Source organism: Pieris napi, chromosome 6 (assembly GCF_905475465.1).
Source record: "Pieris napi chromosome 6, ilPieNapi1.2, whole genome shotgun sequence".
NCBI lineage: Eukaryota > Metazoa > Arthropoda > Insecta > Lepidoptera > Pieridae > Pieris > Pieris napi.
In genome coordinates this window covers 2,616,559-2,634,347 of record NC_062239.1, presented here as the reverse complement: position 1 = coordinate 2,634,347, position 17,789 = coordinate 2,616,559, and the positions used below count along the sequence as shown (strand labels likewise).

The following is a 17,789-nucleotide window of genomic DNA, read 5'->3' as shown; positions in this document are numbered from 1 at the left end:
TATTACATTTGTTCGCTGAATGTTACACATTTACGGAGTACATAACAACTTACGTGGTGCATAATATGGGCAGAACTGTTCATTCTGAAATCCACTATTAAATGGTTGATTAAACTGCATTGTAATAATGGAGGAACTACTATTAGTTTTGGTTTACATCTTGCAGCTATTTTATTATAAATAGTGTGATTTTTGTACCATTTTTTTGGTATGTAGTATAGTAATAATTGTCATTTATGTCAAACATATTAAAAATAAAACCTAAATAGGATTTAATCAATCTTTATGACAGGACAGGAACTCGCTTTATAGTGACAGTATAGTAGTCTGATGTACTGTAGATTGAAATCACTTTTTGCCAATAGTTGAATGTTTTTAAGTGCAATTTATAATATCAATGTTACTTGCATAGAGTTCCTATCCCGATAACTCGTAATAAAATATTTTTACACTTTCAAATTAATACACATGCTCTCCAATACTCAATCCTAAACTGCATAACCGCAATAAAATTTAATTGTACATAATTTGCATAACAAAAACAATAATGCCCTAAATGTTGGTTTGAGTGACATCAAATAGAACATATATAAAAGGATGTCAACTAAAAACTGCATTTCTTATGTGAAAGTTGACTATGTATTCAGAATTTGTTCTTTGCACACTAATTGCAAAGGGGTCAGTTGGATGAAATGTAAATGCAACAAGCCTGCGGGCACTCGCTGGAACAGATTGACCCAATACTCCTGCATATATTTTAAATTTTAGTAATCCAGAGTCGCGGGCGTAGAATCTAAAAAAAAATAGAAATAATCAATATATAATTTTAAACAGTAATTAGGTGAAGACAGGAAATATTTGTTACCTAATAGGATATTCCCCATATGCTTTGGGTCTTTCCATAACTGACACCCACTTGTCATCATAACTAAATAGGCCCAGATCCAAGTAAGGGGAGCCACTGTATGACTGAGCACTGATTGGCAATTGAGCTAAAATTCTCTTAGTTGCTTCTGTTTTTCCGCCATAAATTGCCCTTACTATTGTTTGTTTGAAGCGCTGTTGAGTTAACCTAGCAAACAGGTTATTCGATGGTGAACATGTAAATTGTGAATCTGCACACAATCTTGCATTTCTGAAGCAATCACAGTAATTTTCAAATAATTGTAAAAGTCCTTCAGATGTGTTTTCATATACTTCTAATATTTTGCTTTCACTGATATTGTAAATAACAAAAAAAGATGATTGGCTGTTAGGTTCTGCAACTCTCAGGGTTACCACCTCTTCGCTAGCATATTTGATAAAAAGATGATCTTCATCCAATAGTTGCATTTTCCACATTCTTAAACTTTTAAACATATCAAAGTATTTATAAAACTTCCTAAGTTCCAATGGGTCCTTTGTTTCATCACTGATAAATTTGGCTCTTTTAAATAGAAAAACTAGAAGTCTATGTTTTAAACTATTAATTGTTTCTTCATGGAATGGTCTCTCATTTAGTATAGGTGCAAAGACAGAACTCACTATAAATGGATCGTCATCATAACAAAATCTTCCTATTTTTCTTATTTCTATCAACATGCCTTCCACTATTTGGAAGAGATGAATAGTCTGATGTTGTACTGAGAGTACAGCTAAAACCTCTTTATACAAATAGATACCCTGATTGTGTGAGAGATAAATTTTGTCAGTTCTAAAATGTTTAGTATCACATAATTTCCCATGATGTAGGTCAACTAAGTGCAGCGAGTAGTCTTCTAATGCTGATCTAGAAATTGAGGAAATTCATTTAAGATAATAATTAATGTTAGGTATAATAAATATAAAGGTGTCTATTGTATATCATGAATGTAACACTACTAACTACAGATTCTATATATTACATTTCCAGTAATACAAATTACCTGTACCATACTATTATCAAATCAAGCTTACTACACAGCTTATAAATACCTAATAGTTGGTGTAACAGCTTCATTATTGCTGTGTATGTTGTAAAAGTGTGGGCGTAAGTCATCAGGAATATGAGCTGCTGATCCCACAATGACATATCTGCCATCTTCAGTAAAAAGACTACATTCCCTATTCAATTGCTGTTCCATGAGTGGGAGCTGCCCACCATTTCGCTCATGTCTTCCAACTATTCTTTGTTGGCACACATTTACAGTAAATTTAGGCTGCAAAACAAATATACAATTAATATTACTATCACAGAAGTTTTGTAGTAGTTTATAGTAAAAGTCAAGTAGTATGTTTCTTTTGCTGGCAATATTTTTTAAATGTAATGTTTTGAGATACAATACGAATAATGGCTTATGAAGCAATTTTTATAATTGAATTTAAAAAACTACCTTAAAAAATCTATAAAATATATGTGTTCTTATTCTGTGATGTGCATCAGCATCTGCATTCAACAGGTCTGAAGGATAACCTGCAACCAAATCACCTGCTGCTGCAGCTCCTCGATATTCGTAAATCTAAAATTAATTGTTTAGGTAAATAAGAGAAAATATTAAGAATGCATCTAAATCCAATTATTGTAAAATAAAATACCTCTAGAGATGTTTGATCTGCTGAGAATGCTATAAAATGTTTGCCGTCAGGGCTAAACTTCCGAAGAAAACAAGGGGGCTTTTCTACATTTACAATAGTTAAATTGGGGAAAACGTTTTGGTAAAATTCACGCACAACATGGAAGTGTGATCCTGGCTTTCGAGAGCCATAAATTTCTCTATTCATTAATCTTATTACAATGTTTTGTGGTTTTATCTTTCTGGGAACAATCTTTTCAGTACAAAAAAAATCTTCGTTGAGATTTCCTTCAGGTACATCTTCGTAAAACACATTATCTGGAGATCCTGTATTCATGATAACTTCAGCAATAAGATCATTCAACAGTAAAGCGTGGCAATAAAATTCATTTAGTGGATAAGAAATAGTTGCTATATGAAATTGCCACGTTATTGATGTACTGTTTTGTTTTTATATAATAATAAATAAATAACAAATAATTTGAATGATGATTGACGACATTTATCACAGATTACAGTCGTAGAATAAATTTTAGTAACTGTCACTTGAAAGTTGAATCATTTTAGCTGGGTTTTCATTCATTTCATATGTATAAAAATATAATTTCGTATGTACAAAAATTCAAATCTTATTGTTAACTGTCAAAAATAATTTATTATCTGTCAAGCAAGTTCAGGCTAAATTGTCAATATTCGTATTTCATCACAGGTTTCAAAAAAATGCTGTTGAGAATCCGTAAAATTCAATTTTTTAAAAATATTCAGGAAACAAAATATTGACAATCAAAATGAAATTCACTGGTTTATTTTATAGTTCAAACTGAGTTTATTATTGTCAGTATATTTGGTGTACTTTTGACTAAGAAAATATGGAAAGACCTATTGTACGTTATGAAAAGATTGACTTTCTGGGAGAGGGTCAGGTAAATTTTACTTTTATTTGAATTGTATTACTTGAACTTGAATGCTGCTTATTGAATTTTAACATTACATGTTTTTACTACTTAAATATTCTAGTAACCTCAAAATATTTTTTTAAAATGTTGACATGAATTTATGAATATAACAAAAAATTTCAGTTTGCTACAGTATACAAGGCTAGAGATATTAAAACAGATAAAATTGTGGCAGTCAAGAAAATTAAAATAGGTTCAAGACAGGAGGCACAAGATGGAATTAACAGAACTGCCCTTCGAGAAATTAAATTACTTCAAGAATTACAACATATTAATCTCATTGGCTTATTGGGTTAGTTAATATTAATTGTATGGTTATTGTAAATTATGCAATTTTGATTAATAAAAATTGTTTTAATTTTTTTAGATGTTTTTGGACACAAGTCAAATGTATCACTAGTGTTTGACTTTATGGATACAGATTTGGAAATGATAGTTAAGGATAATACAATCGTACTTACTCCTGGAAATGTTAAGGCTTATACCATAATGACTCTAAAAGGTATGTGTAGCATAATTGTAAAATATAGTATTTTTTATCAGTCCTGTTCTGTAACCTGAGTTGCCCAAAAAGCTTTAAGCAATCACAAAACAAATTGTTTATCCTACACTATAAACTAAAGAAAAGCCATCTTTTTGGTTTACTGGCTTTAATTAATTAAGCAGAATCTTTATTTATTTAATTAACATTCAGAAGAAATTTAATATATGACTTAACTGTTTTGTTTTGGTTTGTATGAAATTTTTAAAATTAAATTAATAAAATAAAAAAATTAAAATTTTGTTTAAGGTTTAGAATATTTGCATGAAAATTGGATATTGCACAGAGATTTGAAACCCAATAATCTGCTGATTAATCGAGAGGGCATTTTGAAAATTGGTGACTTCGGATTAGCAAAAGCTTTTGGGTCACCTACAAGAATAAATACACATCAGGTTGTCACCCGATGGTACAGGTAACTTGTTTTGAATGGACAATAATTAAACATAAAATTTTTTAAATAAGTGCATTGTTTACAAAAAATATTGTTTTAAGATAGTTTCACATATTCTTATTAATTTATCTCTGAAATCAAAGTATATTGATGCTGATAAAATATTTATTAGTAGTCATGTTTTACAATTCACTAAGCTGCAACCCAAAACCGAACCTTAAATGGCAGGGTCGCCATGTTACGACGGGACTAAATAAGAACGATGTTTACAGTTCGAAGTTACATTTAATACTCCCTGCTCTAATACAATGCATGTGCATTTATACTAATATAATCATTAATATAGATATAAGGCATAGGTACGCCACAATTAGTTTTTTCTTCATATGAGTAGATCTCCTGAACTACTATTTGGAGCCAGACAGTATGGCACAGGAGTTGATATGTGGGCAGTTGGATGCATACTGGCTGAGCTGCTGTTACGAGTTCCTTTTCTTCCGGGTGAAACAGATTTAGATCAACTGTCTAAAATATTTTCCGTCTTTGGAACACCCACTGAGGAAACATGGCCAGTAAGGAATTTTAGCACTATGCCTTAAACTTATTATTTTATATTACATAAGAAACTTCTTTAGGATTTAACAGATAACACAAATTTATTATGTGTAATACATTTATATTATAATAACTGCTTCAAAATACTTGAAATATTGAATAATAAAAGTTATATAGTAGTAGTTAGATTCACATTTAAATGGGTCTGAGAAGTTTCATTTTAATATTATATACTTGCGGAACCTTCAATCAGTTCATATATTCATAAGTCATGCAAAACTGTGGTTTCAGAGCTGTATTATAAAATATACTAACTTTATTTGTAAATTGCAACAAAGTGAATAGTAACAAATAATTGAAGTAGTTTTTCTCGTAAGGACATTACAATATTAAGCCAGAGGCTTGATTTTTTTTTAAATTACACAGAAAATAAATAAATTTAATAAGTTACATTAAGCGAGTGCAGCCTCAACTTAAAGCCAATATTCGACTTGTTTAAAGATGAAATATTCTCTATGAAACTGCTATTTTCCCCAGGGTATGAAAAACCTGACAGACTACGTTAAGTTTAAGCATTTTCCGAGTCAATCGCTGCGGCATATCTTCAGTGCGGCGTCTGATGACCTCATAGACTTATTAGAGAGCCTGCTAGCTTTATACCCTCCGCGTCGCTGCGATTGCACGCAGGCTCTGCAGATGCCTTACTTTAGGTCAGTATGTGTATATAAACAAAAAGAGGGTAGTTTGAAAATCGTACATTGATTTCACAGCCAAGTTATCAGCCCATGAACATTGCTTTGTTATTTGTTTTTGCTCAGATTTCTAAGTAAAGATATTCAAAAAATTTTCTTTTTATTTTTCGCTTTAAATTATGTATAAGAATTCGCTCAAAGTTGCTTCGCCAGCTTTATTACGTTTATATGTATGTATTATATATATGTTAATTCTAACGTCTACATGACAGATCTGGGTTTGATATGATATTAAGAAATGGTAAATTTATCATTACCTGAAAATATGTGGCATTGGGATCAGTTTTAGTATTTTTTATTTATTCGTTGTATTAAACTAAATGACGACAACAATGTTTTTACTCAAACAGTAACAAGCCGCCGCCAACAGTCGGGCCGAAACTCCCGATGCCCTCAAACATTACAAAACTAGAACAAGAAAAGCCGTCTTTGAAGAGAAAGTTGCTGGACAACATCGACGGTGGTTCATTAGCAAAAAAACTACAATTTTAACCCTGTTCTAGTATATTTCTAAATCATCTAAGCAGATATTTCACACTGCCATTAAATGCAATGTATTCAAAATATATATACTTTTGACGCATATTAAATTAGGAATTAACGAATATGACTATTTTTAAGACAAAATTGTAATAAGATTAATAAATTATATATTTCCAATATGTTATTTTATTATTGTGTCAATAATCTCCAAAAATTGCGTGACGTAATACTTGACCGCTCCCTAATATACGATATATTTTTTGATGAATTTGCCTTTGTGTCACAAATGAAGGGCTCGGTTTATTAAATACTTTGTATGGGTTTCAGTTTCTAAAGCATTTACTACGACTACCTTCTGCCATTCTCTTCCAAGGCGCAACATTTAATTTGCTGTTCTTATTATTCCTATCTTAGTGTGGCATTACAAATAATCGTTACATTTTCTTAAACCTATTTATTGTCTGTAAATATGGGTTCTGTCTCAATATTTAGCCCCTTAAATGATCTCACAAGGTCAATTTATTTGGTAACACAATAAAACAGCATTTAAACAAAACAATTGTATATTCTTAAAGATTTATGAAGTGCCGAGACCAGACGAAAGTTGGGATGGTTTTATTCACTTTGAAAATACTTTCAAGGTTTTATTTACACAAGACTATTTAAGCACAGGAACGTTACTTTACATTAAACCTATTTGTTGAAACGGAAGATCTGAAAAATACACAGTTTTAATACACTCAGCATCTATGAAATTTCACCTAAAATAAAAACGAGATTAGATTAATTTCAATTTTGATTATTCTAACATTCATTTGTTTATAATTTATTCTTAATTAATAAAACCATGATAAAATTAAATATTTATTGTGTTTATTTTGAAATTAATTCCAAAATTTGAAAAAAATCAATTTTTTTTTAAGAAACATCTTATTCATTATTCTCATTATTAATCGATTTTTCTTGCAAAAAACAATCGATTAATAAAAAATCGATTTAAATTTTATTTCTCTTACAAAAAATCACAATTTTCTTCAATAATGAAATACGAGTCAATACATATTTATTGAATAATTTACACCACTTTGTCTTACCAAGAAATCGGCTGCGCGCTGCGAGTTGACCCATCTATCTTCTCGGGCGATTGCAGCATTCATCAAGGGCTACATAAAGCCCGCACCCGTACCGCCCTGTATTAGCAGGGCTTGAGCCAACACCCGAAGGGGGCATATACCCCGAAAAGGCCTAACCCACCCCCTTCGCGAGGGAGGGTGTAACATGAGCATTCGAACCAGTTTGTAAAAATGATTAATACCTGCGACATGTCCATAGATTGCGAGACTGTATTTTAAATCGCGATGATGAAATCGTAGAATCGCTCATCACCACGTCTATTCGATGAATACGCGTATCTAAAACAATTTAAAAAGACGAATCTTAAATTGTTTATTTCATAATAACTGTGGGCATAAAAAAATTTTAAAATTAAAATTTTGTTTTCTCTATTACTTTTGTTTTTAAACGTGGATGGTGACTTCCTCCAACTTAAAGGGCTCCTCTACCAGGCCTGACCTTACTGGCCGGCCTAAAATTTCGATAGATATTTATTCGGCGCAGGTCTATGGGTAAAATAAAACAAAACTGGTTCTCACCATCAAATGTTTCCCCGCGGTGTGCATGCGCAACTATTTCTTTACTCTTCTTAATTTTTCTCTGCACACAAAATTTTATCTTTTCGTTTCATTTTACATGTTAATTTTTCCTTTTTATTGATTTTTGACTTTTTACTTTCACATTTTCTGTAGGCAAACACAATATTTTGGCATTAAAGTTAACTAAGAGAGGTTAATTTTCATTGTCTTTAATTCACGTGAACATTAAACCCAAAAACATATAAACTAAACGATTAATTGTTAAGAATTTATTTATTAATTAATTTAATTGTGGCTTTTATTAATTTTTGATCTACAATGTTACACCACCATATTTGTTTTAAAGATAATACTCGCGTAAATAAAAGACAATATTTGTTAAAAAACATTGTGTTAGCCGGTTAACTTAATGGGCTGAGAACATTTAGATTTCTCTAATAGCCAACCTTGGTCGGCGAGTTGGAGACAACGGATAGGCGCCCGTAGACACCGTACTTTCGTTCGTCCTCAGGTCTCAGAGTGCCCATTTTCTTCATAACTAAGTATATCTAAAATAAAAATAGATAACTGATCATATTTCACTTGGGAGTTACCACCTTAACATGGTAGTTCTCTAGGTATGTCTCAGACCAGTGAGCGTTCTAATTATTTATAAGTGATGTTAGCGGTTAAATAAAATAATTTATTTAATATATTAGCACATCCAATAAGTAAAATTATAATTTTCTGAGGGCTGCAAAGATTTTTCAATCAATCAAAAAACCTTTAACTAAAGTAGGTACGTTGCATTATGAACTTCCAACAGTTTGTACCAGCTCATATTACTAGAATCAAATGAACATCAGTGGCGCTACAACCTCTTTAGGTCTTGGCCTCAGATTTCTGAATCTGCTTCATGATCATTTTTAAATCTAATAGGCAAGTAGGTGATCAGCCTCCAGTTCCTGACACACGCCGCGCCGTCGACTTTTTGGGTCTAAGACATGTCGGTTTCCTCACGATGTTTTCCTTTACCGTTCGAGCAAATGTTAAATGTGCACATATAAAGAAAGTCCATTGGTGCACAGCCGGAGATCGAACCTACAACCTCAGGGATGAGAGTCGCACGCTGAAGCCACTTGGCCAACAATGCTCTAGAACTAAATGAAACCAGTAGTATTTCCAACATGTTGCATGCGTACCTGTTCCAACATTCCATAGCTGCGAATAAGGAAGTCTCGTTGCGCCAACAAATTAACACGCTCACGTTCCTCCTTCTCAATTATAGGGTCCGGCTCGTATGAACATAAAACATAAGTTGGTTTTGGTTCTTTCTCTTCGACCTAAATGCGTAAAAACCAACATTTTAAAGTAACTTTGATTTAGGTGTATATAGCGGTTGGTGGGCCTGGGTGCGATTCCAGCGAATCTGTTTGTTACGAAAGTGGGCATAGAAAGCGAAAGTACGAACGTGTCTATAAAAAAAAACTCAAAGAAATGTGTCTGCTCCACAATATATGGTAAGAAACCTTTTAAGTAGTTTTGAGATATCATAGGGAGTGGGGCAACGTAAATCAGACAGTATTTTAGGTATAAAATTATGTTCAAATGGGTCTGAATAAACAAAAAATACACACACAAATATAATAAGTAGTATACTTTTACGTACATTGATGACCTGCTGAATCGAAGACTTGGTTGTAAGTTTCTTATCGTCCTTGATATCTTTCCGCTTAGGGTCTACCTTCGGTTTAATCTTTGTCTTGTCAGCGCTGGTGGTTGCTGTTACAATGGAGGTGACAGCACTCGCTTCATCTGGCGCCTTCTTCTCTTCTTTGCCTTTTGGCTGAGAGGGTTTCTTTAACGCTTCTGCTTTTGCTTTGATTTGCTGTAGAAAAAAAAACTTGGTTTTTGTGTTAGTTCTACTGCGGCTAAATCTCGCGATGGGTTTTCCATTAAGTATGTTTAGGGTTTTTTAAAGATTAGGTTGCAACAGAGAAACATACGATGCATAGACTCGTTCATGCATGCAATTGAATTTGAATACACCTCATAATATTTCCAATAATAATCCATCCCTATTACCAAAGACAATTAAAGAAAATTAGGAATTAAACGTACTTTGCCATTACTAAATGATTTTGCCATTGTAACGTGTACATATAACTTTTCCTACATAATATTACCTGAAATTCTTCCCTCTGCGCACGAGTGCAGTCGCCACGTGCCCGTGAAGACGCGGTGCCTGTGTATAATGAACCTGAGGGCTGCTGGAATAATGAGGCGTACTGCTCACCTACTGGGTATACGCGTCTGAAAAATATCTCAAATGCTTACCATTATATTAGTAGAGCTAGGACGCAGGACCTTAAAGGTATATTGCGACTGGAATAGCTAACAGAATGTAATGGACAATTTTTTAAAGCAGGTCATGCTGGCTGCAGAATAAATAGAAAACTAAACTTATAATCTCTAGATTGTGGCTATATATTTATACTTATATACTACTTTATATAAGTATAAATATTCGTTAGGCTGCCCAGTCAATTGATAGACTAGTCAAGAATCCTTCCTTTAGGTCAGAAGAAGAGCAGCATCTTCCCTTCCTCCACATATACATCGAAACGAAGACAATTTAAGAAACCTATGCTTGAAAGAATATGAATAATACAGAGAATATCACTATCTGAAAGCATATATCACCTGAAGTTTCCCAAATGCGTCTCCTCCCATTGAATTTGTGTCTGCCAAGGACTTTTTTCCGGTTCTTTCTCCTCTGTTGGTGTGTATTCAGGGAACCTGCATTTAATTCAAGCTCACTAGTTTTGCATTCGATTGGTTTAATAACTAAATATTGCGTGAAAACTAACTTGTTTGTTTGCAAGAGGCGATCCCTAATCCTTTTCCTGTCTTCCTCTAAAACGCGTTTCTTATCGCATTGCCAGATATTAAGCATTGTGAAGGTGTCAGTTAAAAGATTTTCTTTAACTTCGCGGTCCAATTGAGTGTCCGTGTGAAAACTTGGGGAGTGATTCACCTTAAAGTAAAATGTTCTTCTATGTGATGAAGTCAATAAAACTACTATAAACTTACGAATTTATTTAATTAAACCTATTAAAACACCCTTTTAAGTTCTTTATTAATGATTAAAAATTCAATTTCATATTTACCTCCAAAATGTAGGGATGTAGTTTGTGATCAAGGAGAATGTCGAAACCGAGTATCTCAAAACAGGCATGAACCTAAAATTCAAAATGTCTATGGAATTCTTATTCCTTTTGACAACTCTCAATATATCTCAATAATTAGTCTACAAATACTGATTTCTACTTCTTTGCAAGGTATAAACTGAAACTAATAAACAATACCACTTTCCTTAGTAACAAGGAACTAGTTTAACTACAATCTATATTAAACAATGAGACAATGTTCATAGTAAAATCAAGATAAGAGTCTAGTCCTAGTGGCTTGAGCATAAGATTCTCAAGTTTAGACGGTCTTAGGTTTAAACCCCGTCTGTGCACCAATTGACTATTCGTTCTGTCTACATTTAACACCCGCTCGTACGGAGAAGGAAAACATATTAAGGAAATGCAAAGCAATACGGCATGCCTAAGACCTAGTAGGTAATTGTCGATGGCGTGTGTCACAAAAAAATATCACGAAACAGATACGGAAATTTGATGTCAAGACCAAAGATTCTAGCGCAAGTGGTTTCATTAAATAATTCAAATAAATTAAATTAAATGTGAATAAAAAAGATATATAACCATATCATGCGAAGGGAAGCACGCGTGATAGCTGTGCTTGAGGATGGGCCAGGCAGATATTATCGTCTTAACAATAACTTGATCTATGGAGTGCCATAATCGATCCAGGTCTACGCCTTGCGACAGCAGTATTTTGTTCAACGTCGATATCTTACTGGTACATTACATTTATTGTCAAAATTATTGCAAATCGTATAACATTAGTGAAACGCGTTAATTAACATAATTTCATCCATTTCGTTAACCGAACAGGCCAGCTTTTATTTTACATTCACAACAAATACATATATGTTAGTTAAGCACGCTTTAAACTTCTTTTAAGTCTAAGATTTTTTATTATTTCATTTAACTCCTGTTAATATAACACATACCCACTTAAATGTTAAGAACTTCTTCATTCGCTTCATTTTCATGCTTAATAATCATTTTATGACTGTGTACCTACTTTTGATTCTATTGAGTCTGTTTACATACATACATAACAAGTAGATACATCACACCATATTTACTGAATTTATTTTAATGTAGTTAGGTACAGTCAGCAAAACGGAGCAATAAATCTTTATTTATAATTTTTTTCTACTTCGCTAATTCATCCTTGACGCGCTTCAATGACCACGTGATAAATTGTATCTTTAGTATATAAGTTCTCATGTAAGTGAATATTGTCTGTTATGAACAAATGTCTTTAAACCTATACATAAGCAAACCACACGAAAATACATATAATTCAAAAATCGATGGAAATATGTGAATCAAAGCTGTAAACTAGTACATACAAATTTCGACCAAAGGTCTTTCCAACTCCGTGACCGCTATATTTTTATGCCGCGAACATAAGTTCGCATACGAAATAACTCAGCAAACATGATAGCATATGCTTAGAAATTACAACTTTTATTCACCAATCTAAAAAGACATTACAGGAGGGGAAAAAATAATTTGTCTAACCGTTTACTTCCCGCTTCAGAATCGTAGACATATGTCCTACTGTGCTTGTTAAGTGCATAGTTAGTGAGGTGCATGAACACATTCGTTGTGTTATTCACGTTTGGATCCGCGTATCGACTTGTTGCGAATCTACAACGACGAAGTATGAATTTGAATGCAAGTAAATTTTATTTGCTTTATTTTGCAATGTAACACGCAAGATGTCCCTTTCAAGTAAATTTTGGATTTAGATTTGAAATGTCAATAGTCCGCCGTATAAAGCGAGACGAAATACATTGCACGCTTGTTGACTACACTTATTTTTATACAAAAAATGCTGGCCTATCAATTGAGGCCGTTTAAATTATAGTTACTTCGAGTATTTTTTATGTAAAGGGGAAAACGGACAGGATGCACACCTGATGTTAAGTGTGTCACTCACATTGCCAGAAGAATCGCAAGTGCGTTACCGGCCTTTTTAGAATTGGTACGCTCTTTTCTTTAAGGACCCTAAGTCAAATCGGTTCCACATGGTGGGGTACGTGGCAAAAACTATTATTAAATCAAACAATTAGGGAGTTCGAATTCAATTAAATTGTCAGTATGACCTGATGAATATATAAATTTACAAAAAATTTACTACTTGACATTCAAATATTTTCAATTTAATGACGCAGCTTTAAAGCCAAATTTTAATATAATAAATACCTAACTAGTCCTTCGTTGTACACAAAAATCCTAAGCGGATCACAAGACGTTATTAAGGTGTACACTCTTATGTCGAATTTGTATCCGTCCACTAAATATGGTTTAGCTAAATATACCTGTAAAAATATTTTTCCATTTTAAAAGAGAAATTCTTTCGAAAACTCAAATTTCTTTAACGGCACATAATAAATGCAGTTTTGATAAAGTCTTCAACAAGAGTTTCTTTTTGCAGAACTGCACAGATGTTTGGCCACTATCTCACCTGATAGTCTAGTCGACAAGTTGAAAATGGTACAAAATAGAGATACTGCTCTTAAAATTATGTGCGTGTGCATTGGATCCGGAATGACGTCTAGAAAAATGTGTCAAAAGCGTGTATTAGCACATAAAAAATTGCAAAAGTTATAAACAATTAAAGATGAAAAAAAATGGCATTTCGTTTTTTGCCAATATTTAATAAACTATTAATATTTAAGAAATTTCAAATAAAGATTCTGAAAGAGGAGGAAATTTCCAATAAAAAATTCAAATTGGAAATTTTACTTAAAATTAATTTTTCAACTAGTTAGACAATTGTTAACTAACGAAATTTTCTCGAACTACCGTCTTAATTGTAAGTGAAAAAAAATGTTTAAATAATGGTCGTAAAAAAATTTCGCTTCGTACAGCCTTTTTTTACGACCATTATTTAATAATTTGTTTACTTAAACAACATTACTTGGATTTTTTAGTTTTTGTTTAAGTAAAAAAATTGGTATAAACAAAGTATAAATATTTTATTAACTTTTATGTAACGATCTTGTTAAGTATGTATGTAAGAAAGGCTCTACGAAGCGAAATTTTTTTACGACCATTATTTAAACATTTTTTTTCACTTACAATACAATCGAGAAAATTTCGTTAGATAACAATTGTCTAACTAGTTGAAAAATTAATTTTAAGTAAAATTTCCAACGGGAATAAATTAATTATAATGTTCAGAACACACCATAATTTTTTCAAATTTAAAAAAAAATATTCCATACCTTAAATAAATTAATTAATGTGCCGTAGTCGCTTTTGACGCCACGTCACGCGTCACGCGCAGACCTATTTTTAGCGTTAAATTAAAATTATAAATAATGGAGATAGAGTTCCGGAAGCTGAGAGTTTTTTATTGAAATTTCTTAAATATTAGTAGTTTATTAAATATTGGCAAAAAACGAAATGCCATTTTTTTTTCATATTTAATTGTTTATAACTTTTGCAATTTTTTATGTGCTAATACACGCTTTTGGCACATTTTTCTAGACGTCATTCCGGATCCAATGAGCTATCGCACATAATTTTAAGAGCAGTATCTCTATTTTGTACCATTTTCAACTTGTCGACTAGACTATGATGTTAAGTGAGATGTGGCCTATTGGAGAAGCCATAATAAAAATGTCATCTCAAAACTTAAGGGAAGGCGACTCTTGTACAATTTTTTTAGTACATAATTACAATTTTTATTTGTAGTTATTACAGTATCTTGAGAGGATTTCGAAAACTTTGATAAAAAACTTAAAAAATAATTGTAAAATAAAAATATTTTCTTAAAATAAATCAAATTTATACCTGACAGATAAGTTTATCAGTGGGTTTTATTTCTTTCAGAGATTTCGTGAGATAAATACCGCGGCCTTGACTGCCGCATTCTGGTTTTATAATGAATGTTTTGTTTTTCCTCGATTTACTGTAATTTAGAGCTTCGCCAAAACTGAAAGCAACGTCGAATTGTAAAACTATTTCTTCGGGTTTTTTGAAAACAGTCAATACAAAGTGGCGTATTTCTACGTTTTTTATATAAAACAAAAAGGTAATATTTAGGCAAACACAACGCAAGTGCGTTGTAGGCCCTTAACCTGTCTTGTATTAATAAGATCCATTAAGTTTGATTGAGCGATTTCAAAGTGATGATTAGACATCAACCTCTTTAGAGAGATTTTTATTCACGAAAATACACTTTTACTAGTCTAAGATTTTAACTAGACCCACGATTTTGTATGTAAGTTAAAGTAGTTTAATATCATAAGCGTAATTTAAAAAAATTTACTACAATTAAGCCGCCGCTCTAAAAATGATTACCTACTAAAAATTTAAGTAAAAGTAATTTAATTTAAAGAATAAAATATTATTATTAATACTTACTCTGCCGGTAGGCACCATGTCTTCGGGAAAAAACTATATTCCTTAGGATATATTTTTTGCATTCGATTTAAGTTGCGAGCTAATAAATCTTTCCTGCAACAAATTAAAAATATTTTATAATATTTTCTTCTTCAGATGCAAAGCTTTTTTTGTACAATTTTTTTAAGACTTTTGCGGTGGGTGGTGAGCAACCCAAGTGTTCTCCAATAACATGGATTCTTTGTAACCAGAGGCCAGAACCAGTCTGTTGCACAGATCCCCGTTAGCAAAGACGTTGCGTTTACTGAATGCTGTCTCCGACACTGTGAGTTCACAGTAGCATTATTGTGTCTTATATATTATATTTGTTTTTTCTCGACATTATCGTATTGGTTTAGTACTGTACGGATAGTGTATGTATTTTTGTGAATAAATAAATAATAATAAATTGCCTTTAGCTTACAAACATCTAATTGTATTATTGTTTCTTGTGATCAAATTGAAATACGTAATATGTACGCATTTGATTGTGATTGTTCCCTAATTATTTGCTGGATTACGCGTTGTGGGGGAATGTACAAACACCTAGTGAGACAAACCTTCTACACATCTAATAACCAACTTATTTCCCGGGAACTATACCTGCATATCTCCAACATTCCAGGAAAATGGTTAATTCGTTGAAATCTCTTCATCTCCTTGGCTCTTTCAACAGAGACACTCATATCAGTCCAATAAAAGTTCCAGGCGTCCTCTTCAGATACCTCTCTCATACCAAAAGCACTTGCAACTTTACGAATCGACTCATATCGACAATTTGTTAGGCATATTGTTATTTGCGATCTTAAATAAATATGTATATAATTTAAACCCATAATCTATTTGATATTACATATTTAAAATAATGACTTGGTAGGGAAATACTGTAACCCCTAAAAATGGACGTAGGATAGACATATCTATTTCATTTATAATTTTTGAATAGCGAAGTTTAAACTTGTAACTTTTCTAACAAGTAGACTTTCTGTGCAATACGATCTCAAAATAGATATTGTTTCGGTGGGAATCGAACCCCACCTAGGCGTAAAAGATCATGGTTTTTGAAATAGTAAATACGCTTGTCTTTTTAGTTATAAAATTAACCTTTTTCTTTTCTTCTTTTTCCGCGTAGCCTCCATAGGTATAATAGGTGCAGTCCTAGAAGTGGGTTGTGATGTGTCGTCTTCTCCATACAATTTATTATCATAATTACGTAGTAATATTGATGTTAGATTCTCCATTTGATCATCTTTTACTGTTTCTATAACTTTCTCATCTGTAGGGAAAATGTGTGTGAAAAAATCTATATTGAACGACCATTTTACAGATAAGAGCAATGAAAATTTGTAAATCTAATTATGATTTAATACCTTGGCCTTTCTCAGTTTTTCTTTTAATATATTTTGACGTTTGAGGTATCTGATCTTCATCATTCAGGAGAGATTCTTGTAACTCCAACTATGATAATATTTATAGTAAGCTTAGTTAAATATAGAGAATTTTAAGAATTAAATTTTCAATTTACATTTACCTCCATTTATGTAAATAAAAATAAGTAAAAGTAAAAATGAAGTCACAATATGTCACAGTTTAATCTGAGCATATTTAAGTCTGCCTTAAAAAAATAAAAAACTAAAGATAGGCCTAAATCACAACCCGACCTGAAAGAGAAATATATTATGGCATGATTGAAATATTGAAAATTAATTCTTTTAAATTAAAATACTAACAAACTCTGCTAAATCAAATTTCGATAATTTTTTGTGGACATTGTCGGACACTGTTTTTTGTTTTTGTGACTTGTCAATTTATTAATCAAATACGTGACATGAGAAAGAATTATTAATAAAATCAAATCAAATCATACTCTGACTATCCATAATAATATTTTGTAAATCTTTTATTCATTCCCTTCATAATTAAATTAAAAATATCGCTGAAAAATATGATATTAATCATTTACAAATCTTATATTGTTAAATGTTATTTCACATTTTTTATATACATGTTGATTTAATAAGTTTCATAATACAAATCAATCAAAAAGTCAGTCAACTCAAAGACAAAACAAAAATAATCATTATAAAAATTGCCCGCCAATTTATTTGAGATAATAACTTTTTGATCTTTTAAATTAACCACGTTTTCTCGGTAATCAACCACAGATGTCGAAAGAAGATATTTCCATAATTCACTATCATATCTCACATTTCAATCGTAGAGTAATATGGCCTTGTATAATATAATATAAACGTTTTAATGTTGTACTGAATAAACATGTAGATTTTATTATTTTAAATACGTCGTCAAAATGATCAAAATTGTATTCTATGCTATCTAATGACGTTGGA

The 17,789-nt window shown here is 31.8% G+C and overlaps 3 protein-coding genes across 5 annotated transcripts; 1 reads left to right on the top strand and 2 right to left on the bottom strand.

Moving 5' to 3' along the window:
- Positions 1 to 5: 5 nt before the first annotated feature.
- LOC125050083 (DET1 homolog) lies at positions 6 to 3,085 on the bottom strand. The gene is made up of 5 exons (XM_047649672.1): positions 2,554 to 3,085; positions 2,352 to 2,477; positions 1,954 to 2,177; positions 866 to 1,768; positions 6 to 793 (listed from the first exon to the last, which is right to left on the bottom strand). Exons 1-5 carry the CDS (start codon positions 2,866 to 2,868, stop codon positions 601 to 603), a joined length of 1,761 nt encoding a protein of 586 aa, XP_047505628.1. The 5' UTR covers positions 2,869 to 3,085; the 3' UTR covers positions 6 to 600.
- Positions 3,086 to 3,198: 113 nt separating this feature from the next.
- LOC125050086 (cyclin-dependent kinase 7) lies at positions 3,199 to 6,389 on the top strand. The gene is made up of 7 exons (XM_047649676.1): positions 3,199 to 3,454; positions 3,611 to 3,779; positions 3,855 to 3,989; positions 4,278 to 4,443; positions 4,817 to 4,994; positions 5,515 to 5,687; positions 6,080 to 6,389. Exons 1-7 carry the CDS (start codon positions 3,401 to 3,403, stop codon positions 6,219 to 6,221), a joined length of 1,017 nt encoding a protein of 338 aa, XP_047505632.1. The 5' UTR covers positions 3,199 to 3,400; the 3' UTR covers positions 6,222 to 6,389.
- Positions 6,390 to 6,757: 368 nt separating this feature from the next.
- On the bottom strand, positions 6,758 to 17,250 carry LOC125050707 (tubulin polyglutamylase TTLL13-like). Of its 3 annotated transcripts, XM_047650713.1 has the most exons (20): positions 17,169 to 17,250; positions 16,970 to 17,099; positions 16,809 to 16,896; positions 16,543 to 16,714; positions 16,042 to 16,242; positions 15,421 to 15,513; positions 14,848 to 14,989; positions 13,252 to 13,367; positions 12,565 to 12,693; positions 11,614 to 11,767; positions 11,014 to 11,085; positions 10,714 to 10,880; positions 10,547 to 10,642; positions 10,030 to 10,156; positions 9,513 to 9,731; positions 9,046 to 9,186; positions 8,311 to 8,412; positions 7,865 to 7,925; positions 7,528 to 7,624; positions 6,758 to 6,926 (listed from the first exon to the last, which is right to left on the bottom strand). In XM_047650713.1, the coding sequence occupies exons 2-20, from the start codon at positions 16,973 to 16,975 to the stop codon at positions 6,890 to 6,892; spliced, it is 2,220 nt and encodes a 739-aa protein (XP_047506669.1). In that variant the 5' UTR covers positions 16,976 to 17,099; positions 17,169 to 17,250; the 3' UTR covers positions 6,758 to 6,889. The 3 variants fall into 3 exon arrangements, 1 of the variants encoding a protein (XP_047506669.1); XR_007117168.1 differs by lacking the exon at positions 7,865 to 7,925; XR_007117169.1 differs by lacking the exon at positions 6,758 to 6,926 and having other exon boundaries at positions 7,536 to 7,624; positions 7,865 to 8,011.
- Positions 17,251 to 17,789: the final 539 nt, after the last annotated feature.